Below are 26,730 nucleotides of genomic sequence, written 5' to 3' on the forward strand. Positions count from 1 at the left end.
AAATGTTACCAGCTGTGAAGGCAGTGAATTAAGTTCATTGAGAAAAATCTGTAAGTTTACTTGTAACAACATTTTATGAGTTTGTAGCTTTGGAATTTTTAAAATAGTAATTAGCAGGAAAAATACTCAGCTGTTGTTCCTCTGTCAATATATAACATAGGCTTTGGGAGAAGTAGTTAGGTTAAGTATTTAGCATCACACAGAATTAGCTTGCAGCTGATGGTGTTATCCATTACCTGTACATGTACCTGGCTACGGGAAAATGGAACACAATATTTCGCATTCTGTTTCTTGTCAGCGAGATGAGAATATTTGGGTGAATACAAGAGGCTGCTTGTCTGATGACCATCTTGCTTGGGTGGGTAGGTTTTGTATCATAAAGCAATGATTCTTCTTCTTTGATGTGTTTTTATGTTCGTACTTTGAATAATACTGTTGTAAAAGTTGCCCCACTCGTAAAACATACCACTTAACTGAGCACCTGACAAGGATCACCAGTTTTTCTTCCATCTGTAGTTGTCATGATACTATGCATGTGTTAAAATTAAGTGGATTCAGATTTATGTACTGCCTACACTTAGAAATTTCTGCAGTACTGAGTAACCAATTACCCAGTTGCACAAAAAGCAATACAAGTGACACAACAATCCAACCTACTTCTTGGATTTGAAAGATGCGGTTTGTAAAATGAAGCGTAGGGTCTGTGAAGTCACCAGAAAGGCAGAAAAGAGAATACTACTTTAATGTTTAAATATATTTGAAATTTTCTGTTACACTTTACATTCATTTATTGATGATGGTAACTGCCAGTCAAGATGGACTTCTATTCTGCAAGATAGGCTATGGGATAGAATGAATTTAATTCTTTATATTCTCAAAAAAGCCCACTCAAGAAACCAAAACTATACACTTGTGTTCCTTGTTTAGAGTATTGATAGATATTGGAACTTGAGTATTTTTCTCTTGGCTCCCTCATTACTAACTGTGGATAATGTGAATGCATGTATTGTAACAGTGCTTCTGATATATACCTATATAGATATATTTTTTTCCCTTCTGCTGATGCCCTTAATGGGGTTGGTCAGTGAAGTATCTGTAAAGGTTTTCCTTGAAGAAGCTTCATGCTTATTTAAATAATTCATTTCTTTATAGCCCAAATGTCTAGCATCTTTGAAAATGTTATCTGTGGGTTTTTTCCAGCCATGTGGAATACTATCATGAGAACTGCTAAACTTTTCTGGATTGTCAGAGCTTTTTGTTTTTAATCTGGAAATTCACTTTTCTGTTCTTACGGTATGGATTATCCTAAGAGGACTCTTATGTGAAATATTAAGAAGCCTATAGACCAAGTAAGGGGAGAGGTTTTCTGCAGTCCTTAGGGGCAAATCATTAAGTGTTTGCACAAACAAATGTCTTGTGAGCTGACTTGTACTTGTTTGTAGATGCCTTAGGAATTTTTCTGTAAAAGTTGTATGTTCTGGGGTTGTAATCTGTGGTAAGGGAGATTGTAGAGAAAATGGAGCCAAACTCTTCTCAGTGATGCACTGACATAACAAAGGAAAGGTAGCAATAATCACAACTTGCAAAAAGGAGCATTTCAGTTCGATAGAAGGAAAAAGTAATTCACAGTGATGTTGTAACAGGTTAATTAGGGAGGCTGCTGAGTCTTAATCTTTGGAAATTTTCAAAGTTTAACTGTATGTTGCCTGCACAAACTGTTCTGTCTTTGAAGTTAGCCATATGTTGACCAGGAGGCTGGGCTAGATGACGTTCAGGTCCCTTCCAGCCTAAACTTTTCTATCGTTCTGTGATATTGAATGTTAAAGAAGATGGTGCTCCAAGTTACTTTTCTAATATATAGGTTGACTTGAAAACCAATACTGAATTAATTTTTTAAGACTCCCAAACCTTTGGGTAAAGTTGCAATTCATTTGCAACCATTTGTGCTCCTAGTTCTTTCTAGTTTGTGTCTACTTACATGTTTTTAGCTATGAGGTACAGTTTTCTTAATCTGTATTCTGAGAAATATAAAGCTCTTGAAAATATAGAATTAGAGAAAAAGAGGACCTTACCTTCCTCCATTCAAGTGCAGCAACAAGATCAGCCTGATAAATAACTTTCAGCTCTCACTTTGAAGGTCAAGAAGAAGCTACATTCTTCTCTTTGACCAGAGGTTTTTGGGTTGTTATTTTTTCACTGGGTTTTGCACTGTTATATTTGCTATCAGCCATTTAGGTACTGGAATACCTAAATACTGTTTATTTTGCATAAGCTGTAAGTCTACAATATATGTGGCCATTTATTTTCTAACTGAAGTGTATAGGTTAGAGAAGGAAGTTTTCAAAAGCTAATGAACAATCTCCTGAACTACCTTGTCTGCTGATCTGTGGGTTTTGATGCTTTTAGTGATGGAAGGAACAGACTACTTCATATTTCAGCTTTGTAGTTTCAGGAGAGCTAAGCAGAGCTACTGTAGTAAAGTTTCTGTAGTAAAAAATGCAACTTCTTTGCAATGATGACTAGAAAAATGTTATTCATGTGGTGCAGATTTGCATAATTACTTCCTGAGACATAGACAGAAAGACCAGATTTAAGAAATCTGACTAAATTTTTATATTCGTATTGATTGTTCCAGTAAAATTGTGTTATAATTGTATAGTTTTTTTGTCTTTAATACATTTTACTGTGCAAGCTCAATGACTGTGTTTTTATGTTCATTCATAGATGGACATTTATTTTCATTTTATTAAAATTTTGAAGGTTATTACATGTATTAATAACCTGAAATGCTTTCGAGGTCAAGAGACCCCATCTGTTGAACTTCACCCCGCCGCCTGCCCCCCCCTTTGCTTTTTTTTTTGTTGTTGTTGTTTGGGTTGATTTTGCTTTTTTTTTTTTTTCGGGGGGGGGGGGTGGGGTGGGGTGTTTGTCCTGAACATTAGAGGAATGCAAGGCAGGTCAGCTGTGAAAATCAGAATATGACTGACAGTTCATATAATTTTGTGCTGACCCATAGAATTTTGTACTGACTTACAGGAAATCTATTTTACTAGTTAACCTTAGTGTTTTTTTCTTAATAAGGAAAAATACAGGTTTTATTTTCTATTCTTGGAAACTAGGGACTTGTCACCACATAGTCATCATTCTGTGATGCTATTACAGCTTGCATTTTCCATCTTGGGAGCGATGATATGAGGTCCTTGGAAAAAGAAAAAGAATTCTGAGATCTTTATATTCATGTATCTATTATTATCATTTAGCTCCACTGCTTTTCTTGCTATGAAAGCAAAATTCACCTTCTGTGGAAACACACAGACTAAACTAAAAGCATGTGACTCATTCTGGTGGGATGTCCTTGGCTGTCATACAATTACAGCTATTCAATTCACAGAGCACGTTGCAGGTACTTAGGATTTTTGGCATTCTTTGCAGCCAATGAAGACAAATTGTCCTTTTTCCTCTTTCTAATGCAGTTTCCCTGAGTGAGTAGTTTGATTTAATTTCCAACTTGAATATGTCTTGATTTTCATGTTGGAAAAAGCTTGGTGATAGCAGCTTTTTCTAGATTTATGGTGGATGCTGATGGTTGAAGAACACTTAGTTTTGATAGTTTGTGTAGGTCTTGCTGAAAAAATTTGAAATTCTGAAGCAGTGCTGCTGAAAAATGCATTATTAAGAATCTTGGCTGAAGTCTGATTTATTTATTTATTGAAGTTTATTTAAACAGTACTTAATGCTAAGTGGATATTAGTCATGGCCAAACTACAGTCATGTTTCTGTGGTTAATTAAAGGTGAAATAGAGAGAATCGTAAGTACACACCAAGTCTGTACAGTGGAATAAAGAGAAATGGAAGACCTAATTCAGATGCAGATGAAAAATAGGATCACTGTATTTATTTTTAGCTGCAATAGTAGATTATGAAGGATGCTTTCAAAAGTTCTATGTAAAATTTTGTTTCATAAAACACAACTGTAATACTTAATGTTATGCTGCAGTTAATTTTTCTAAAGTAAATATTCTTATATCAGTATTTTAAAAACAAGATAGTAGTTTTTTAACTTAAGGTTACAAAAAGAGAAGCTTCAATGCTAAATTATGAAAGTATGGATTCAATTAATGTATTAATATTTATAATATACTTATTAATATAAATAGCAATGATTTTCAGTAATTAATACTAATCAACATTCTTAATAATGTGAAAACATTTTAATTGCATACAATTGCATTTATTTAATTTTACTGACATTATAGTTCAGATGATTTGCTACTTCTGTGGAGTTATTACAGAAATTCTGATTGGTTTGTGATATATTTTCTCACTACTTGGACATTTTTCTTGAGAAGGCCCAGGAGGACATTTCAGAATGGAGCAAAAATACAGTTGATCATTTCTTCCTTGCTCTTACAGGGGTTTTATGATTAAAAACGTACAGATACTTGTTGCATTATTCTTGAAGGACTTAGTAGCTGTGGGCTGAAAGTGTTTTGTTTCAGTCCGATCTTTGTAAGAAGCTTTGGTAGCTTCTACTGTAAAAATTCTCATATCTCAATTTTATTTATTTATTTATTTTATTCCTGACCTTGTAGAAGTTACAGCTAATCAATCTATGTGGTGAATTGCTTCTGATCGTGAAGCAGTGCTAGAATTGCTTAAATAATATGTTCATTATTATAAATTGACAAGCAACTATAGATAAATAGGAAATCTGTTTTATGAAAACTTGGCTTAGCAAAGAGCCTTAAAGTAATGAGCTATGATACCATGCTTAACTTCTGGGCTGCTCATTCTAGGAAGTATTTCAGAAGCCTGAATTAAGCCCTGAGGTTCTGCATACTGTAGATGGATGAAACTAGATGCTTCGTAATAGTGTTAGAGCAAGTGTGTTGGAGAACTGTCAAATCTAGCCAGTAGGCAGATCTAAAAAGAGGGGGATTTTGAAATTTTTATGCATGATAATGTCACAGACAGGCCCAGGAGCACTATTACAAACATGTAATCCCAAGTTATATACAATGTTTTTACCAGTAGCTGAGCTAAAATGAGCTTTTCCAAATTAAGACTGGAAAGCTTGACTTTTTAACAGTTGCAGTATGCAGATATGGGAAAGAGGCAAAGATGATTGAATAAGAAAATAAAAATAAAGCCTAGCTTTTCAACTTGGCTGCTGTCCTGTATTCTACCCTGGCATTACATTAATATAACGGTATTTCTGATCAAAATTCATTTTGGAACTTTTTCCTCCTCTCCTCCAGTCTCATTTTGATATCTGTATAGAAATTAAACCTTCTTAGTTTGCTTTTTGAATATGCAGGAGCTTTAAGTGGTTTGTTTTTCATGGCCTACAGTCATTATCAAAAGAATCAAATGGTTATATCATACTGTAACCAGGGAAAGGGTTAGAAATGTACAAGAAATCATGCCCTGGCATGATTTCAAAATACTTGTTGACAGTTCATAGAAGTGTTTTTAGTCCAGTGATCCATAAGCACTTTTTATACAGTAGAATTATTTTGTTTTGTCTAATGTTTCTGCAACAATCTCTCAAAAGGAAATTAGAAATAGTTGATACTTCTGTGGAGGTACAATATTACTTTGCCTTATGTCTTCTGAAATGTTTATTAGTTATTTCTCCTTCTGAACCCTGTAATTTTGTTCTGTGTTTTCTTTTGAGTTAAGCACTTTCATCTGTGGTCCACATGCTTTTTGTTAATAACTTCAAGTAGAGTTGTACTAAAGATTCCAGTTTGGGCTTAAAGGAAAATGAAAGGAGAGGAAGCATTTTTTAAACCATGTTATTATATGGCTGCATCTCTGTGCAACATCCGAACATTCCTAATTAAACTTGAATAAAATCCATATTTTATTTTTTCCTGTTACTGGATTCTCTTTCTTTGCCATGCAAGGTGAAACTTGTATTTTACTGTAATGAACTAGCAGTTGTTGAAAAAATAAATTCATTCTCATAGAACAGAAACTGTAAAGGTAAAAGTAACTCAAAGGGTATTTAGGTTTTGCGTCTCAGTATAAAATCAAATCAAATAGTAATGAAAATATTTACTAAAAATAAGCAGTTTGTGAATTGATATTTTCAGCTAAGTTCCCAGAACATTGTTTTTTCATTTCATGAAGTCAGCTGTCCTAATTGTCACCAACCATGTTTTCTGAGCTAAAGACAGGACTGAGTGATAATTGCTGTTAGACAGACTACTGTCTGTTATTGCCTCTGCTGGGGTTTTGAAGATTATAGGTAGAACCAGGAACCTGCATTGTCACTAGTTCACGAAGAAATGGTGAATGTTATTGTCCAAGACTGAGATTCTATTTATAATTAAAAAAAAAAAAAGAGGCAGAGGAGTTATTATCTTATTTGAAGTACACTAAGAAATTCTGTGGTAGGATTAATCTTGAAAACATATATATTGTCTTCATAAACAAAGTTAATGGCTTAGATTTAATGTTTATTACTTATTTGTAGTTATCTTGTTGCCACTATCAGGGCAATTAATTATGTATTTCAGAAGATATTTTTGAACAATACTTGAGAAGTATATGTACTATAAATTTTTCTGTCTTTGTAGTATGACTAGCAATGAACACTGACTTTTCAGCTTTTGTCTCTCTTTTCATAATTACTATGTCTTCCTGAACTAACAAAATTAAAATGTAGTTAGCATCAACATTTCCCGTTTTATCTCTTCTTTTTTTGTCCATTTCTTTGCTTGTTATCTGAGAAACATTCTCTTTGCCTTTTAGTGATTTAGCATTTAATGACCATTACATTTTTCTTTTTAAGAAGGCTGACCTTAAAGTGTGGGAAGTAAAACAAACGTTAGTGGCTGTTTGATAATGTAGCCAAAAGGAAGCTGGACACAAGATGATGAAAAATATTTTTCCAAAAGCTTTTAACACTGCTGAAGTTCTCATATGAGCTAACTATTGAGACTAAGAGTGAATGCTTTTTTCTCCTAGTGACCTGAGTTTGGGAGTTTATGTTTTGTGTTCTGTACCAGTAGTGCAGGGATCTTACACAACTAAGACTCGTGTCACTGTTATTTGACTGATAGCCAAGGCAAGTGCGTATGTGTTAAAAAAAGCTCAGTTTTCTAAGACATTGTGGTAGGATTGAACCCTGAAGGGCCTGGAGATCAACTTTGGGGCTTCTCATGTCTGATAGTCTAAAGATGGTCTCCTTTCCTTTGTCCTTTTCTTAGCTGTGAGGAAAGAGCAGTGGCAACAGTGGAAAGAAATTGAGGAGTAGAAGTTACCACAGACCCCAGATGAAGACAATGATGAAAAGCACTAGCTTGCGTTGAATGAATTATTGCTTGGGAATTTTATTATAGCTAAATAAACAGCTATAGCCCAGCTAAACTGAGTCCCATTTTAACTTTCCAAGAGAGATCTCATTGTCCTGTTTTGCATTTTTATAATAGTGATAAGTACTTACATATTTACATGTACAAATGGAAGGATGTGGCTGCAGCTTATCAAAAAACTGTAGTAACACGTGCTGTTGGAAGAGTAACTCTTTATGAAGAATAGCAGTCCAGTTAGAGACAGGTGTAAAGCAAGGTCTCTAGTTTTGAAGGTTTCATTAGATATAAATGCTGTCTGTTCATGTTTTACTTTATGGAGTTGTGTATTTAATGACATGCGGCACAGTATAGAATGCTGTACATAGCATTTGTCTCCACTGGTCTGTGAAAGATGCAAACCTATAGTTTAGATTACTTTGTATACACTGATGTATGTGTAATACACAGTGGAGAAGAGGCACAAACACTTTTGAAGTACAAGTGGAGTGAAATTTCAGTTTTGTAAGACTGTGAAATTCTGATTAAGACTGTAGACGTTGAGCAGAGTTAAGCTGAAGGTCTTTGTTTAATATCATTTGTAGCGTGTTGTCAGTAGGCGTATTTTGCTACAGGTCAGCTTAGAGCATTGACTTTTGTGCTGGGAGGGTCTTGCCTCTAGGTAGGAGTTTCAGTTGTAATAGAGTAAAATTGTGTGTGTGCAAATGAGACCTTGAGGTAGGGGGCTGTTTATTTCTTGTGCAAAATGGGGGGCCTGGGGTCCTTCTCTTGTTATTCTGAGTAAATTGTCAGGGCACGTTAATGAAACTTGTGCTTACAGTGTAGTAAAAGAAAAAGGCAGTATGTTGACTTAGTTTGAAAACATGGATTTGGACTATGTTGTACCACTGAATATGCATTTTCTCCTTTTGTGAGCTGTATTTTTTTATGGAGAAGAGTGAATCTAATGCTGTTGCAACTTTAGACGGAAACAAAAGCCTGTTATATTGAAGCTGTTACAGTCAATAATGAAGCCTAATTAATACATACAGTATATCTATGAACATGTGAGTAACAGTGTTCATAAAAGCAGAAAGAAACATTAAAAATAACATGAGGTTAATTCCAGTTCTTTTGGACTGTTACTGACTCATTGCAGATAGCATATGGAATCTTTAAAAAATAATGTATTTTAAGAACAGAGTGATTCCAAGATATGTACAGTTCTTTAAAGAAAGTGGATTCATTAAATAACGTTTAATGCTAACTGTAATGATTTTACAAAGACAAGTAACCCCTTTATTCCACAGCATTGGTTATAGGAAAAAATAGAGGTGTTTAATGCTCATATTTTTCTGTTGAACTCTTGTGTCTTGTGAAGCATAGTAGAAGTCAAACAAATTAAACCTATATAAATTAGACTTATTTTATCTGTTTTTGTTTCATTTGCAAAATGAAAGTAAATGTGTTTTTTTTTTAACTGGACTGGTGTGATCATACAAAATACTGTCAATATGCATGGTTTTAAACTGAATATATCATTCTTGAACTACATATTATAATGTTTAAACTAGAAATAAGCTAAAATATTTTTCTCAAAAAAACCCTCTGTATTTTTTCCTGATAAATTGGTATATTTTTATTGTGTAATTTTTCAGGCTTTAATATTTTTGGCTTCTGTATTTTTAGACATTTATCATACATGAATCATGGCTTTTGTAGTAGTTATGTCTTTAAGCATTTCATCCTTTTCTTTATATGAATTTTAGGTATGCTGTTCCTCCAGAGCATGGGAAACGCCTTGAAAGACTAGCTCAAGGTAATATCTTCAATATATCCATATGAAGATGTTTGAAGGACAAACCTCCAGCAGAGTGGAAAACATTGTCCTTGGACTCACCTTACTGTGTTTTATTACTTGGTGTTATGTGACTTTTATCAATCAGTGGTATGATTGCAAACAAGGAACACTTTCTAGTACTCTGAGGAATTCTTAAGAAACAAAATATTTTTTTTTCTTTTAGAAGTTTATTTTGTACTGACATATTTATGTTAGGAAAGCAAGGCTTAGTATTTTCTTGTTTATTAGCTTTTCATTGCTAGTATCTTTGTCTCCTCTGTGCCCATGCTTCTTCTTGTCATAGCATCTTGATAACTCTTGAATCTTCTTAGCCAAATTTGATGCAAAGATAAAAATATTGAAGACAGCTGAGTCTCCAGAATTTTCATGAAAGTTGATGGCTGGGTAGAGGATGTGAACCTGGTTAGTACCTCTGGGAAGAGGGGAAGCAGACAAGATGTACCAAGACTACGTCTTATTTTGTAGCAGCCTGCTGGCCAGTAAGCAGGTATATAAATCCAGTTTAGCCAAAGCATGTACTGGCTTTTGCCCCCAGAACTGTGAGGAACATCTATTGAAAAGGAGCAGATGTTGGTGTAAGGTTTAGATCTAAGGGACAAAAATCACTAGTCTATAGGAAAATTCTTCTCACATAGTAATTTTCTTTATTTTCAGTAACACTGTATTTCTGTTTTTGTTTATAAATTAAGAGTGCAACTTCTGAAAACTAGAATAGACATGTTTCTTGGTGTGGCAGCCCATGCTTTATACCTATTGAAAGCTGGTAATTAGATATTGTGTATGTGGTGGTTTGACCCTGGCTGAATGCCAGGTGCCCACTAATGATGCTCCATGACTCTGCTCCTCAACCAGACAGGGAGAGGAAATATAAAAAAAGGCTTGTGGATCGAGAGAAGGACAGGGAGATCACTTAGCAGTTCCTGTCATGGGCAAAACAGACACGACCTGGGGAAAATTAGTTTAATTTGTTACTGTTCAAATCAGAAAAACCACCTTCCCTGCACCTCTCACTTTTTCCTGAGCTTGATTCCCGATTGCTCTATCTCTTGCCCTGCAGCAGCACAGGGGGTGGGTAATGGGGGCTGTGGGCAGTTCATCATACGTTGTTTCTACTGCTCTTTCTTCATCATACCCTCCCCGGCTCCAGCGTGGGGTCCCTCCCATGGGACCATGCGCTTCCATGTGCTTCTCCAGTGTGAGTCCTCCTATGGGCTGCTGTTTTCCACACACTGCTCCAGCTCGGGTCCCTCCCACAGGGTGCTGTCCTTCAGTCACAGACTGCTCCAGCACGGGTCCCCCATGGGGTCACAAGGCCTTCCAGCAAACCAGCTTCAGTGTGGGCTGCCCACGAGGTCACAGCCTTTTTCAGGCCTCCACCTGGTCTGGCGTGGGGTCCTCCATGGGCTGCAGGTGGAGACCTGCTCCACCATGGACCTCCATGGGCTGCAGGGGCACAGCCTGCCTCACCATGCTGGGGAATCTCTGCTCGGGTGCCTGCAGCACCTCCTTTCCCTCCTTCTTCACTGACCTTGGTGTCTGCAGAGCTGTTGCTCTCCCATGTTCTCACTCCTCTCTCCTGTTGCAGTTTTTTTTTGCACAGAGGCACTGCCACTGTTTCTGATGGGCTCTGCCTTGCCCAGCGGTGGGTCCATCTCGGACCTGGCTGGCATTGGCTCTGTTGGATGTGGGGGATGCTTCTAGCAGCTTCTCACAGAAGCCAACCCTGTAGCACCCCCCATTACCAAAACCGTGCCATGCAAATCCACTACAGTGTATCAGGACCATATTCTGAAGATTTTTGTGCATTTTCTTTTCATACACATTTTCTGTGCATATAGGTGCATGACTTTTTCTGACCTATTTTTAAACTGCTGTTGAGAATAGTAAGATGGTATGTATCACTGATATGTGAAAGTCAAGACCTGTGAACTTGCAGACCTAAAAACATGTCTCAGAAAGATGGATTTCAGCCGGGATAATTACATTTATTATTCCTAAGTTTCCCATTGTTTCAGTTGGTGAAGCTGTCACTCATTTTTTTTGCTTTCCAGATTCTGTCTCCAACTCATGAAGTATAGAACTCTTCATATGCTTACCTTGAAGCTTTTGTTTTTTACTGGCAAACAAATTGATACATGTTGTAGACTGCGCAAGTAACACTGACATATGGTAGAATCATTCAATGCTATTTTTTAGGATCTACAGGAAATGAGCAAGGAGTCAGAGGAATAGAAAATCAGAAAAGTTTCAGAGAGGGACACTAGGACTGGTGAAAATTTTGCCTTTTTATTTTAATAATTGTTAGTAAGCTCTAACTTTTCAATCTGAAAGTATCAAATGAAGGGAGGGGGTCTGTGGTAAAGACCTGTCATGACTTAGCATGGAAAAAGTGACTAAAGAGTGTTCACTGGGTCTTCCATTACAGCTGGAGACTTGAAAAGTCTTACCAGGTTCAAAATACAAACAGGAGGAGCTGACTCCTTTGACAGCATGAACTCCTCACTGTCCATGGTGGATTCTAAAATTTTGCATGGATTAAGGGGGGAAAGTGGACAACACTAGCAAAGAAATCTGTTAGAGGAGTGTAGGAACTGCATCTGCCTTTGGAATTCTTGGAGCAGCAACTTGTTGGTACTACGTTACTCAGAGGAAGCAAAGATTTCATGCTGTATTTAGATATTTCTCAGTACATCCACTTTTGACATTCACTGGGAATGAGATCTTTGGGTAGATAGAGTTTTCATTTGATGTGGTATGGTTGCTCTGGCATTTATTATAGATTTCATATTGATGGATTGTAGCTGTGCAGTGTTTTAAAGCTGTTCGGGTTTAAACATTCTGTAATGACTGTGTGTCAAAACTTTTTTTGAGATGGAGGGAAGAGAATGGGCAGTTTCAGCAACACTTGCTCACTCCTAAAAATTAAGTGGCAATGCGGTGTGGCATTGAGGCATGGAATTGTTCGCTGTGAGCTAAAACAACCTTCACAATTTTCATGGAGATACCCTAATTTCCCCAGGTAATTGGAGTAACCTGTACAAAATCAGGAAGTAGGTAACTTTTGAAGATGCATGCTTTGCTACCTGAGAACTTTTGAAGTCACTTAATGTGAACTTATATAGTTTAAGAAAGTATGTTAGAAAACTGTGGCCTGAAGTGCTCTAGACCTCTTATTGCTGATAATGTTGGCCTAATACAGTAAGAGGTATGGGATGTAATGCATGGGGAGAAGTGGAAAGCTCCACAAAAGCACTTGGTCAGAAGCCAAGACTGGGGGAACAGTGTCTTAGTGTCCAAATGCCAGAGTCAGAATTGGACAACAGGCTAAACGGGATTTACTACTTCAATCTCAGCCAGTGTAATGGTTCTTAGGTCGAGAACTGCTGGAAGAAGGTAGTACAGAAAGGCATCTGGCTTCTCCTTGATCCTTACTGATCGCTATACTTAAAGAAATTGCGTAGGCATGTCACTCAGCCTTGATCTGTGCACATCTGCATGGAAGCAACTTGTCTACTACTGCTACTAATTGTATGTTAGTCCAATTAAAAAAAAAGTGTGTGGTGAATGGAAAACTACTTTCCTTGACAAATTATGTATGATTAAAACAATCATTTTTGTTTCAGAACAATGTGTTGAATGGTAAATAGCAAATAAAACATAGAATCAGATACTAAACAGTGAAGATAAAATTTCAGATAGTTGTTTATTCCATTATATTCAATGAATGAAACTGGATTTTTGTAGAAAAACTAAATACTCATAATATTTTTATTGTAACAGCAATGTAAGATAGTAGAGTTAGTTTCACAGACAACCCTCTCTGGCATTTTCTAAGTTTTTAGTATTTGACTATGTCTTCTGTGGTGTTTTTCTGTGAGTATGGTGTTTCCATGATAGTTTTGGTCCAGCTAATAGCTTAGAATGGAATGTAGAAGATGATGCAGTAGCTCTTAAGAATAAAGATTATGGGGTTTATGCTCAATTGGACTTACACATTCGGTTTTGGTGCGTTTCTTTGTTTCTTTGTTTGTTTTTGGAAACTAATTCTTTTGATTATTTCTGTGCTGTGGAGGTTAAGACCTCTGTGATCTTCTACTTTGCAACTGCTGCCTGCTAATATACAGTCAGAGTTTTGTAGTCAGGTATCTTAAAAAAATGAAAATGTAAAGCAAGGTGCATAGCTGCAAGTCACTTAATAGTAAGCAATAATAAAATATAGTGTAAATGAGACCTTCATGCTTAATTACATGTGCATTGAAAATATTTTTAATCATTTTTGCATAAGTACAACATCTGAAGAAAAAAAATAAGTAGTTTATTCAAGAAGGTTAGCTCTGATGACCAGGTGCCTACTGAAGTAATCAAATACTCCTAAATAATTAAAATAATAAAATAATGTATTAAATCTGACAGGTTGTCTAAGTCAAGGCAGAAGTTGATACATAAAATTAAAGGAAGGCTAGAATATTTTCCATTATTTTGTCTGCACATTGCAATTTCCACACACCTTTTGTGCATGAATGCTTTCATTTTTGCTTTCCATTGAAGTCTTGATTGACTGTGGCACCTACAGATACTTTATCTGAAAGACATTAGACTTGCATCTAATAAAGACAACAATTTGAATTTGCCCTTCAGCTGCTTTCTTATTTATGTAGGTTTTTTTCAATTTTATATAGATGTAAATGTAATAAAAATCTCAAGTAAGCTGTTAGCTGCAGTTTCTATACTTGTTATGTTAATCTGTAGTACCACGGTATTCTTAAGGATTCTTTGTTTCACAAAATGGGTTAGAAAATAAAAAGAATAGAAGCAGAATGGCAAATCAGAAATTACAGTTTGAAGGATTTTCAAGATCTTTGAATAGATGATTTAATCACAGAAACTGTTTTAGAGGGGAGATGACATCTGTGGTGTTCAGTTATGTTAAAGAAGAAACTAAAGTCTACTATATTGTGAATGTGGAGAGGTGTTATAAAAACTTTGTATGGTGTATAGTATCAATTAATTCATTTAATGCCCAAATCATTACCTGTTATGTATGAAAACAAGTGTAAATAGTTGTTGAAATGAAACTAGATACAGAACTGTCATAACTTCCAAGGGCCTTGAATGTGAAAACTTGGGTGGCTAAAGAATTGAACTTTGTCTTGATAGTTACATGGGTTAAGTTAGGAAAGTTGCATCTTGGAGATACTAAACTTAAGGCTGTAACGTATTTATCTGTGTATAACAACATATTTCACAGCTGCTTTTGTAGTCTGTGCTTCGTATAGTACACAAATTGCCACTGCTTCTTTGTGAGGATTGTTGTCACACAAACTCAGCCTGCTAATTTATTTTATGTGCAATACAGAATTTTAAATCAAATTAGTTCAAATTGCTGAAAATGAATTTAAATAAATTATATAAAGTTTGTATTTATTCCTACCAAAGTAAAATCTGAAAATGAAAGGACTAGACAAGTCAGTCCTCCTTTCATCTCTGCCTGTGTTCCAAGAATACAGATCATTGAATTCTGATTAATATTTTGCATGTTTTAAGTCCATTAAATGAAGATCTACATATGTAAAAAATTGCCATAACTTAGAGCTTAATTGCATTAATTTATTTTATTTTTTTAAATTACATTAAAGTTAAATTACATTAAAGATATTTGCAGTTTAGGGTGTTCTCTTTCTTATGTTGTAAGTTTATATTAAACTTACAAAATTTATTTTTTTCATATTTTATATTTATATTTTCAATTAATATTAATAAACTCAACATACAGCCCCTTTACTGTAAAATTTCAGGTGAAGACTGGAGTATGCAAGTGTAGAAAAGGATAGGAAGTCTAGCCTCATTCATTAACTGATCAGAATTTGATATGAAAGTTCCCTAGGAATATGATTTTATGTAGTGTGCTTAAATAATGGTCTATTATTGGCCAAATTGTGATATCCTTGATCATACAAGGTAATAATAGGGTGACGGGCTATTAAGTCAACAGAATTGTAGGATTACTCTTCTGTAGTTTATTTTAATTTGTCCGTGTATGATTGTGGCAGAACAGTTGAATTGAAAACACTATGGACACATTCTTAGTACCATAGACAAGTGTTCCACATCTTTTGAGTACAGTAGTTAACCAGGGAATGGAACCCAATTCACTTCAGTTTGCGTGAATGATAGTTGTGGTGTGATACAGTCATGTGGTATGAACTGTGTGAGATATGTAAGAATGATACTCAGAGTGAAAAAGAAAAAGAGCCTTCCAGATATCAGTGCTCACTGTCCCTCAGTGATTTGTAGAGTTGAGCTTATTTTATGATGTTCTTTATCCCTGAACTGTTTCGTGTACACTTTAAAGACTCTCAGTGCAGCAGTGTCCTTTGTGTGGAAACCCTGTCTTCCTCAGACACAGCGAGGAATCTGCTTAGTGCCCACTGCTCACAGCTTCTCCCAAAGATGAGAAGGCTTTGACCTGTACCTAAGGTATGGATCATAAAACCCAGGAATTGTATGGAAATGTCATTGTCTGCTGAGGTGGAATAGCATTGACAAAGGGTATGTCTTTACCAGCCCAGTGATAAGACTGTAACTCAAGAATTTTTATTTTTTTAGTACAGATAATGTTGCTTACCTTGTGTAAGATTTTCTTATTTTGGGCTTTATTATCTGTCAGAATATGTATGTAGATTCTTCTGAGAGCATGTTTTGGTTGTTAACACAGTCTCAAGCCCATGTTTTCAACGTATTCTTTGCTGTTGTTGCTTGTGTTAACTGGATAAGGTTTTTAAAAAGCCGGGGTGGGACTTACAGTTTGGTGGACAGATATACTCTACCTGTAGTTCATGTGCTTACACCCAAACATTTGGCCACCAAGTGCTGAATCACGTACGTACTTTGTAGACTACTCTTAATTCTGCTCTAGGTGTTGAGAATGTTAGTGTTTCTTTAAATCATGGATTGAAGAATTTAAGTAGACAGTCTTTTTCTCATGGACATAAATCAATGGGCAACCTAATTCTGTTTTACACTGATTTTGAATCTTGCTCATCAGCTCCTATGAAATAATTGTTTTGAATTGTCATTTTGTGTCTGTGTATCATTTCCAAGCAGTTAAGTAGGGTATAGATGGCTATATGTAACTATTTAGGTGTAGAAGATGTCTGCCGCATCTCGAGAGATCATCTGAGAAACAGGGGTTGCATGCAAGTTCCCACAAATTACCTGCTTTTGTAGAACTGATTTAGAGTTAATGGATTAGTGTTAATGGATTAAGAGTTTGTGTGTGTCATAAAAGCATGAATGTAGTACGGAGCTTGAATGGTAGTTAACAGTCTAGACAGATTTCAGTTTTTTCTTTTGTATGTGGGATTTCACTAAATATCCAGGATTAGTTGATGATCCTGGAGTTTGTTAATTTTAACATCAGCTTGGTATTTGAGAATGGTTCTCGTGTGTCGCAGGAATCTCTTCAATACGCCTACATTTAATATATTTGTAAGGGTCTTGTGGTGTTTCTAATGCAATGTCCCCTATTCAGTGTGCTATTAGGTATTTTTTACATATGCTAACTGGTTCTTCCTCAGGGATCTTCTTTCCTGAAAGAAAAGCTTGTGTGACCTTAACTTCAGCCTGGGCAGAACAAAAGACCTTCTGATAAACAGTCTTGTAATGAGGAAATACTGCTTTCCTTTCTTCCCTTGTTTATTGAAGGGGAGTGCTTTCGAGAAAATGGTGGTGAATGAGACTGGAAAATTTGAGTGTGTGTAAGTGTAGACTTTGACAGAGTTAAAAGATATTTTATAGTGGTACAGATTGTGTAGGCTGCACTTTGATTTCACTGTGAGGGATCTGTAACCACAACAAATGTTCTCCTGTAAATTTCCCTTAACAGATTTTGAGCAGCTTGTGTTCTGCTGTTCTGTGTTGTTTGCAACTTTCTTAGAATTCAGCAATAAGCTTGCCTTCTGGCTGGAGTTGTCACAACTATTCCTTATCTCTTGGAGCTTTAGCGTATAGCTTAAGTTTTGGATCATCGTGTATTGAGCTAATTAAGCATATTTCAGTAGCAGAATTTGGTAAAACATTTGTTTTCTCAGGGATAAAACCTCAGTCAGAGTCTCCGTTTTTAGAAATTAAGGTTTTTGCTACTTCTCATACCCGTTATTTCCTCGGTCTCAAGTATCACTTTCAATCACTTTTTTTTGTGGTATGTTCCAGTGTATTTCTATGATTGTGCTGCTCAAGACAGATTTCTTGAAGCTCATAAGCTGCAGATTCCAAGTTATGATTTTTATCATTATGTTATAGGCATTAGTTCTGACAAATTGAAATTTATTTGCTGGAGCCCACTAGTTGTGGGCTAGTTTGTTTTGGCTTCACTGACTAAAAGACAATTAAGCATGTAATGATAAAGCTGTACCTACCAAGCACTATAATTTGAAACATAACATTATTTGAAATTCCAAAAGAGTGAAGAATTCTGTGCCTGTTGGTGAGGGGAAAAAAAGAAAGAATGGTACATTTGAATAAAATTTGATCTCAGGGCATCTTAGCAGGGTTCCTAGTACATTGATCAGCACAAATGTACGTTACACCTTTGCTGTTTTAGTGCTGCTTAGCCTTATGTCTGAGAAATTAGAAAAAATTGTTCTCCCAGGACTGTGTTCTAGTAAAAAAAGTACAAAGAATATAACATTTACAATGTGATCACCTTAAAATTGTTCTGGAATTGTAGGGTCGATAATGGACATAAATAGATTCATCAGTGAGAAGAAATTAAATCTGACATTACAGAGGAGACTATATATTATGACAAATTGTTGAGATTTCATCATTTTTTCTCAACTCATTAAAAATATTTAGATAGTTAATTGATTAAAAGTGATTTTTAAAAATTTATTTTAACAATCAAGTAGTGAGTGAGTTTCTCCAAGAATGGAACTGTTTTTGTGAATGACAAACTGATATTTATGTGAGTGACACAACTTGTGCAAACACAGTGAAGAGATGACAGAAAGCCCTTTTGACTAGATAAATGTCCTGTTGCTAATTTTTTGTCCTCTAAGCAATGTTTTTCTATCGTTTGTCTAGCCATTTTTGTTATTTATTTTGCTGTATTTTTCTTGGGTGATCTCTTCTTACTGCTTTTGTGCAACTAGCAGGCTTTTCCAGCAAAACAGTTATAATTCAGTTTGAAGAATCATTTAGTGGTGTTCCTGGTTAATACATTTATTGTGGACAAACTTTTACACCTTGGATAATCATAAGTAATCTATCAATCTTGATCTCTCTCAAAGATCTTTTGTGTTCTTCAGGCATAAAATACCATTTTATGCATAAATGAATCAAAAGTATTTTTTCTGAGTCAGTATTAACACCATCATTAAGGAGACCTTTTAATCATGAAGAGCTGGCACTGTATATTCTCCAGTATCAAGTTGCTATGTAAGAGAATTGGTAATTTTATTTTATTTTTTTTTTAATACAGTTTGCTTTACTTTCATTTCTGTCCATGTTTCTCAGGTAGTCCTCCAATGTAACAGAATAGTATTATGTATGTTTTCTTTATAACCAGAAAAAAATTACAATTTTTAAATAGCTTTATATTTGGATTGTCTTATCATAAGAATTTTTCCTAAGTTTATGGTAGAAATGAAAAAATTGTGTAAAAAAACGTTCTCTGAAATGTCATTATCTTTTTTTAAAGTAGTCAGGCTAATTTGTACTGCAGCAGTTGAAAATCTTCATCTTTCCCACCTGTATGTTTTGAGAGAGGGCTGTTATAAAACTGTACAACGAGCAGTGAGAACTTACTCTTAAAGTCTTAAGACAAAGAGCCAGCACTTCTTGTTTGCTCAGTATTTTTCCTATGGAACTGTTTGAGGTAGCGAACTCCTTTATGCCCCAGTTTAATTTCTGAAAAAATAAGAAATTTTTAAAACAATTACCTTTTTAATTACTCTTGTGTCGGGTTTTTTTTATTTTCTTTTTTAGCGGTAGCCTGCCAATATTTGTGAAGTCTCAGAAATCACTTGAGAATAAATGATATACAGTACAGTAAACTGTTATGTTCAGAAGTCTTGGAAACATTTGAAAAAATATACTCTTCAGAAGAAAGTGAAGTCAATAAAGTTGAAATTCACAGAAAGGGATTACTTTTTAATGTTATGTCCTTGATACAGTAAAATTATATATTATCCAGGACTGCTAAATATAAGGATTGCAGTTACTTATAGTACGTCTCATGATGATTCTTTCTAATGGTCTGGTACAGAAGCTAAATATACTGAAAAGATAAATAATTCTTATTTTTATAATAATAAAGATAATAAAGACTTTCTTATCTTTGCTCGTTAGTGAGTAAATTGTTCCCCTTTGTCAACCTAGTTCTGTTGATGTTAGTGCTGTGACTTTATAAGACTTCAGTGATATTCCATTGTAACGCAGTCAGGTATTCCTTGGCTCCAGCACATGTTCATCCTGGAGCATGTAATACACCTGTACTTAGGTGGAAGAGGGATTCAGAGCAAGTATTCAGAGAAAGCAGTAGATGGCTAGATGGCTTTCACTATATTCCTTCCATTTTTCAGTCTGACATTTTCAGGACCTTCTATCTTTCATTAACTCTTGTGCCTTTCTTTTGTTTTGTTGTTTGTAGGAGTTGTGTTTTGAGTTTTTGAGAATATTACCTATTTTTCTGGAAGGGTGTCTGGAGGGAGGTCAGGAAGGGATAAACTAGCAATGTTCTGGAAACTTTCCCCCTCTTTCTTCTTACCTTCTCCAGTTTTCCTTGTAACATAGTGGTTTTACTGTAACATAGTTAGGCTGAAGGGACAAGAACCTGATGTCTTCATTTTAGAGAAGGAAAAATTGGGTAGCTCATTTGAACTGTAGCTGAAGGGGTGGTTCACATCCTGGTTAGAGGGTCAGATACCAGAGTTGAGTTAACACTGAAAACTTGTCTTTAATTTTTCACTTTTCCCCTCATTCACTTATTTCCATGCTCTCATCAGCTGGATTGTATAATTAATGAACTAAGCAGGGTTTCTGGAGTCATACATAAATAGTCATGAAAGCTGAAACATATAAAGTATTCTTTGTTCACAGAAATCAAGACAAAATATAAAGGAGCAAAAAAGGGCCGCCTGTTTTTAGTTATACCAGATAGCTCTGTGAAAGTAGCCATGCTTTCTAGACTTTCCTAGATCGAAAGTTGTGCTTGTTCACTGTACAGATGGTCTAGGAGTGCTAGGTAAACCTAGTCATGGAGTTCTAAATTTATATACTACTGTTGATTTTCATTTGTTCAGGGGCTGCAGAATGCAGTAAAAAACCCCAACCCAACAACAAAATATTTCTGTAAAGGAAAAGAAAAGAACGCCTAAATTTAAATGTCCAAATTAATAAACAAAAAAACGCCTAAACCCCTGCAACCCCTCCCCATGAAAATCGGTTGAAAAACTTAGGAGGTGCATTGAATTTTGTATCTGTCTCTCAGAATCTGGCAATGACATGATAAAAGTTTCTAAACCAGGTTTAAACAGTGTTAAGTATTGTAAGATATGACAAAAATTTCCTACTTCTTTTAATTAAAAGATGCCCCATTTTTCTTATCTTGCCTTATTAGGGTTCTTCCCAAGCAGCTCTCAAGGATGTGATGCTTTTCTTCGTCACAAGATGACTCTGATTTCTCCATCAGTATTGAAAAAGTATGGAATTCCTTTCGACAAGGTACTGTAGTATTTATTTTAAAAGTTTACATTCATGTATTGAATTAGATTGTATTACTATAAGGTTTGTTTATAGTAAGGGTGAGGCAAAATTATTATTTTTATTTTTTTTAGGCACTGACTCATTCAAAAGATGAAAACAAATGCTTGTGGTATTTGGAGTTTTACATGATTTAGCTTGGGACTTTCTAGCAGAGAACACTTGTATCCATCCTAATCTTTATCCTCAAAGTTTCTATGTTTTTTAAGACATTACCAGTATTTTTTGTTTTTGTTTTATTTCCATGCATGTTTGCATGTGTTTCTCTGTTGACCGAAACACTTCTTAACTAGCTGTATTAATTTGTATACCTGCTATTTTAAGATAATGGTTTCATTTCTTTGTGTCTATATATTGTTTTTCTGTTACAATTAAATTTAACTTTATCAGTGTTATGATCTGAAAAGTTTCAGGTGGAGTATAACCAAAACCCCTGTTATTTACCTTAAAATACATTCTAAAAGCTGTAATGTTAGAAAAAGAGTGAGTGATATTTTGTGTTGCTAGGTAGTGGCAGACTAGAAATTTGATAAGAACATTTGATAAGAAAAGTACATAAACTGAAAGTGGGAAGAATAACTGGGTTTCTTCTTTGTGGATGAATTTCATACATAGCTGTTTTCAGTATTCAGAAGTATTCAGTTTCTCCTTTTTTTCTACAATATATTCTACCTTACTGTTCTCCACTTTGAACTTCCCGTAGGTGCCAGCTAATAAAAATGTTTCTACTGCATTGTTTTTTACTTAAATATATTTACTGTAAATCCTGAACATTTTGCAAATTCTCAAGTTATAAACTCAAGAGCTTTGTAAGCCTACTCAGAAGAGTAGAGCTTGATTCAGAAGGTCCCCGTCTGAACATCTTTTTATGATATACTGAGTCGTAAAAGCCCTTTGAGCATTAAGGGGTTATGATTCTTGGTTTCCCACTGTGCAGACTGTTCGAAGGTGTTCAGAAAAAACAGGCAATATGTACTTTTTCTCATTCTATTCCTGCTGCAGTGTAGTCCTGTAAACTGTCCTCGCCACACCCCTTGTTTATTAATAGTGGTTTCTGGTTTAGCCTATGCAGTGTTTATTTACTGATATCATGTGGACCTATGTATACAAACTTAGCTTATTGTGTTCCCTGACCTAGAATACAGGATAGTGCAGTGCTTGCTGTCTGTTTTAGCTGATTTTTTTATAACAGTATGAAACATAGCCCATAGAAACAAGATTTAAGTGAATGTTTCATGTATAGTATTGTCATACTATAACCTCAGCTGGCAGCCAAGCCCCACACAGCCGCTTGCTCACTCTGCCTGCCAAGTGAGATGGAGGAGAGAATTGGAAGGGTAAAAGTGAGAAAACTTGTGGGTTGAGATAAAGGCGGTTTAACAGGTAAAGCAAAAGCCACACACGCAAGCAAAGCAAGCCAAGGAATTCATTCACCACTTCCCATGGGCAGACAGGTGTTCAGCCATCCCCAGGAAAGCCGGGCTCCATCATGTATAATGACTACTTGGGAAGACAAACGCCATCACTCCAGGTGTCCCCCTCCATCCTCCTTCTTCGCCTAGCTTTTATTGCTGAGCACGACATCATACAATCTCAGATACCCCTTTGGCCAACCAGGGTCAGCTGTCCTCGCTGTGTCCCTGCTCTGTCCCCTCCCAGCTTCTTGTGCACCCCCAGCCTCCTCGCTGGCAGGGTGATGTGAGAAGCAGAAGAGGCCCTGATACTGTTAGAGCACAGCTCAGTGAGAAGTAAAACATCCACATGTTACCAACACTGCATCACGGGTGTTGGATGAAGCCACTGATTTGTTGTGTGCTTTTTGGAATATCACTTCAGTTTTCATGCTTAAATCAACCTATGTATAAAATTGAAGAAATGCAGGCATTTAGAATGATACTGCCTGCTTTGGAAGGCAAGCTTTTTCAAATAAATTACTCCTATAAGAAGTGGTTTGTTTTCTGAATGATATATTACCGTATGGAAATGTAGTTGCTGGGTTCGGTTTTTGTAATATATAGGTAGATACTGATTCCCTTCATAGCTTTGTGCTTTATCATGAAGTGTCAGATGAAACCTTCCAAACTGGAAGGTTTTATAACTAGATTTATAGTTCTGGATTTACAGAACATTACTCTGAACAGTATAATTTTCAGTGGTAGGTGTTTAAAAGTAGCATATCACAGAATGCCAGCATATTTTTTTCAGTACCACACATCTGATGTGGTTAAGGGAGTTGATGTTCTTATTTCAGTGTCTTGATTATTCCTGTATTCTTAAAAAAAAAATAAATGCTAGGAATAGTTAAATATTTAAGTTTTGGTTCTGTCACCTAGTCTTGGGAGGAAGCAGGCTGTACCCAAGTGTAATTGTAATTAATGGGATTCAGTGAGAAAGTGAATAGAGAGAACCAGGCTGTGATCTCTCATGGCTCAAAGTGATAGAAGTGGAAATGTGCTGAATGCTGATAAGTCAGCCTACGCCTACCAGGTGGCAGCTGAACTGCTGCTTGTTGAAATAGAACACCTGCTTAACTGTCAGCAATGGGAGGGTGTATTGAGATAAATTTTGGAATTGTTAGCACTGAGAATAATCTTTCTTAAACATTCCTACAGTGATTGTTGGAGTGCTACAGTAGCAGTTATAATATATGCATGCACCTGTATGTGCATTTGCATGTATATACCAGAGATGAACCCACAAAAAATAAACCTTGCAAAGTGCAAATGCAAAAAATATAAGATCCAATTTCATTCTTTAGCTTTGTTAGCTAAATATATTTTTCTTGTTTTCCTCTTTCCTTCATCTCATAATACAATCAGAAATACACGTCTTGAAGTGCTATCCCTGTGTGTTTATTTTTGCATAGAGAAAAAAAAAAAAAGCACACAAAGAATTCCTAAAGCTGTAAGATGAGAATTTTGGAGGAGAAGAAAGGGGGGATTCTAAAAATGGAAATTGAATGTAAGATAACTATGCCAGTAAAAAGCTGAGACTTAAGACATGACATGTTAATAAGAAAAAATATTTGGAGTTGTGAGTTTTAAATTTTGGTGATTGTTTAAAATTCAACTCTCATTTTTTGTGATTTCAAATCATAAATGTATTTTCCTAAAAAAGTCATATTTATCCTTCCAGTTTTTCTTACTGTATTGCTTATGTAAAGCATCGTCACGCAATGAAAACAACCTACTTAATCTCTAAGAAGTCTCCTCACTTTCCTGTAATCAGCAAATGCAGCTTGTTGAACATTCATCAGTCATTGCTCAGATTATTTGCTTCATTTAAATGAATCTATTTGCTTTTTAATGGGCCTGCCATCTGATGTTTCCTGTAGAAAGGCGTATCAAACGGAGTATGGGGAATCTCTTTTAGCTCTTTACTTCTGAATCTTCTAGTTTGAGTAACTCTGTATCAGGTAGTTGGAAGACAGTGTGCTATTTCTAGTCTCTGACTAGCCTGTCTGTGATACAGTCTTTGGTGGTCTTACTTGAAGAGATTAAAGCTGTCTCTTGAGTGGAGAGAATTTTAGTGACTGATGGGAAGTGCTGTCTCTCCTTTTCTTCTTGCCCAGAGCAGAGCAGCGGTCCATCCAAGTATAGTAAGACGAGATTTCTCTCATGAGAGTATTCTAACTGGTGATTTGTTTACCTTACAACTTTTTTTTCCTGGTAATTTACTCTAGAAACCTTTTGTATTTTGGTATCGCTTTTATAACTACTAGGAATTTGGTTTCTTTTTGTCTATACAAAACACAATTACTGTGGCAGTATTTTTTAGGGGTGTGTGTGTGTGTGTGTGTGTGTTTTGGTTGATTGGGTTGGTCGGGTTTTTTCCTTCTTACAATTTCTTGAGTCAGTGACCTCAGCATGGTTTTCTTTTAGTTGCTTTTCACTGTATTTGTAAAGAACAGAGCAGTCCTCTGTAACTACCCTTGCTTACTGTCTAAAGCAATGCCAGACCTGAAATGTAGTCAAGCTTTTTCTCTTTGAGAATCTCCTTCCAGGCCCCTTGTCCTTTACGTATTCAGAATTTGTGTTAACAGTACCAAAGTCCTGCTCTCTTAAATTGTGCTTAAAGAGAAAGAGGGGAATGATGGGGCAAAATAAAATTTGTTTTAACGTAATGCCTAAAGTGGTGTTGCAATGGCTTTACACTGAGATATTTGTAATGCCATTTCCAGCTTAAGAATCCTCTTGGTGTTAGCTGTTGTCAGGAAAAGAGTGAGTGAGGGAGAGGCAAGCAATATATATTCTGCATTGATATGAAACAGTGAGTTAATGCAGTTCAGTGGTAAATGAGACAGTGGTTTAACGGTCTCCAACAGTTAAACACAAAAAAAAGTGGTTTAACTAGATTTGATGGCAAGGTACACGAGTATTTACTGCACAGAGAACGGGTTCAGACAAAGCTGTTTGGGAGACCCTCCCATTGAGTCATGAGGTTCAGAGAGGACCCCCTTGCGTGCTAAACCCCTCAGACAGGAGTCAAGGTGAGGTTGCACCCAGAGTTAGTCCCAGACTCGGTCAACAGTTCATGCGTACAGGATTACATATGTGCAGTCAGTCCTTTATATCACTTAGGTGAGCTTACAAACTTTTGGTGCATTTGCTCCCAATTCACTTACCGAGTATCTGATGCGATAAGGAATCTCTCCACCTTGAGGAGGACCCTTGGGAGGTGCATCCCTACTCAAGGGGAATTGCCTGTGTCCAGCCGGCTGCCATGCAGGAGGGCTCCCGGCGCCCTGGGCTGCCGTGTGTGTATAGAGTAAGGTGACTGACTTATATTTGCGTAGCAGCGGGATGTCTGTGTCACTGTGCAAGGTGGCCCTTGGCTACTGTGTTGCCATCCGAGTCCCCAAAGTCCAGTTTCAGCCAGATGCAGCCATCATGGCTGACACTGGTGGTCATTGCTTAAGCAGAGGCAGGGGAAAACAAACTGCCACACTCCTCCCTGTGACTATGGGCAATTCATCTTACCCTCACAGAGGGGTGGTAGTGTCACGTCTTGCCTATGTGCCATAAATAGTATATTGATAGTTTGTGTGCTTATAGATCTACCATAAGTAGATAATGAAGCACTGCTATTTTTTATGCATTAATTTGTATGTTTTGGGTGGTTGGAAGTTTTTCTCTTTTATCATGTACTAAACCTTTATGTACAATGTAAGCATTAGTAAAATCACAGCTGGATGAAGCATGAAGTTAAAAACTCCTATGGAATAGTGACCATTCAAGAAGGCTTTCCCTCCAATGGTGTTCTCCATCCTTCTTCATCCTTTCCAAGACATGTTGTATCTCTTCTGTATCATCACACACAGTAATTAGTTTTGTGTTCCTTGTTTTGGATGCGTTCTAGCCATTGACATAGCTCATTGTGTTGTAATAGTTTCTTCATCAATGTACGATGCATTCTGATGGGGGAAGGCCATAAATCTTGACTCAATGTATAATTAGATTGTAACAATTGATAAGATGTAACAGGAGCTGGATAATTAAAATTGCATCCCATAATTTTAGTGTAGTTACAAACACAAATACTTGAGTGATTACTTGTAGATACAGTAATGTTATCTACGAATATACAGTCACAAAGGGTTCTCATACTAAAACCTCCTTTTCCAGTATATACAAGTACAGTTTCAGGGGCTTCATCGTTTTTCAGAATGAAAAACATTTTGTTCAGTGTCAACAGAAATATCTTGGGCTTTGTTGGTGTTACTCTCACAAATAAATCCTTGTTCCCATACAACACATGTGTTAACATAAGTAGTTTGCCATTTTTTTCTGTTTCATTGGGCTCATATGC

The 26,730-nt window shown here is 36.0% G+C and overlaps 1 protein-coding gene across 5 annotated transcripts in view; it reads left to right on the plus strand.

The window, feature by feature from the left end:
* Positions 1–26,730, plus strand: part of KDM4C (lysine demethylase 4C) — a 298,051-nt gene that overhangs the window by 43,780 nt on the left and 227,541 nt on the right. For all 5 annotated transcript variants that reach the window (XM_055698674.1, XM_055698675.1, XM_055698676.1 and 2 more), the window contains exons 6-7: positions 9,068–9,117; positions 20,780–20,883. In XM_055698674.1, coding sequence (XP_055554649.1) covers positions 9,068–9,117; positions 20,780–20,883 — 154 coding nt within the window. The remainder of the gene's footprint in view (positions 1–9,067; positions 9,118–20,779; positions 20,884–26,730) is intronic.

The sequence above is a fragment of the Falco cherrug genome, chromosome Z (assembly GCF_023634085.1).
Source record: "Falco cherrug isolate bFalChe1 chromosome Z, bFalChe1.pri, whole genome shotgun sequence".
NCBI classification, from domain to species: Eukaryota; Metazoa; Chordata; class Aves; order Falconiformes; family Falconidae; genus Falco; species Falco cherrug.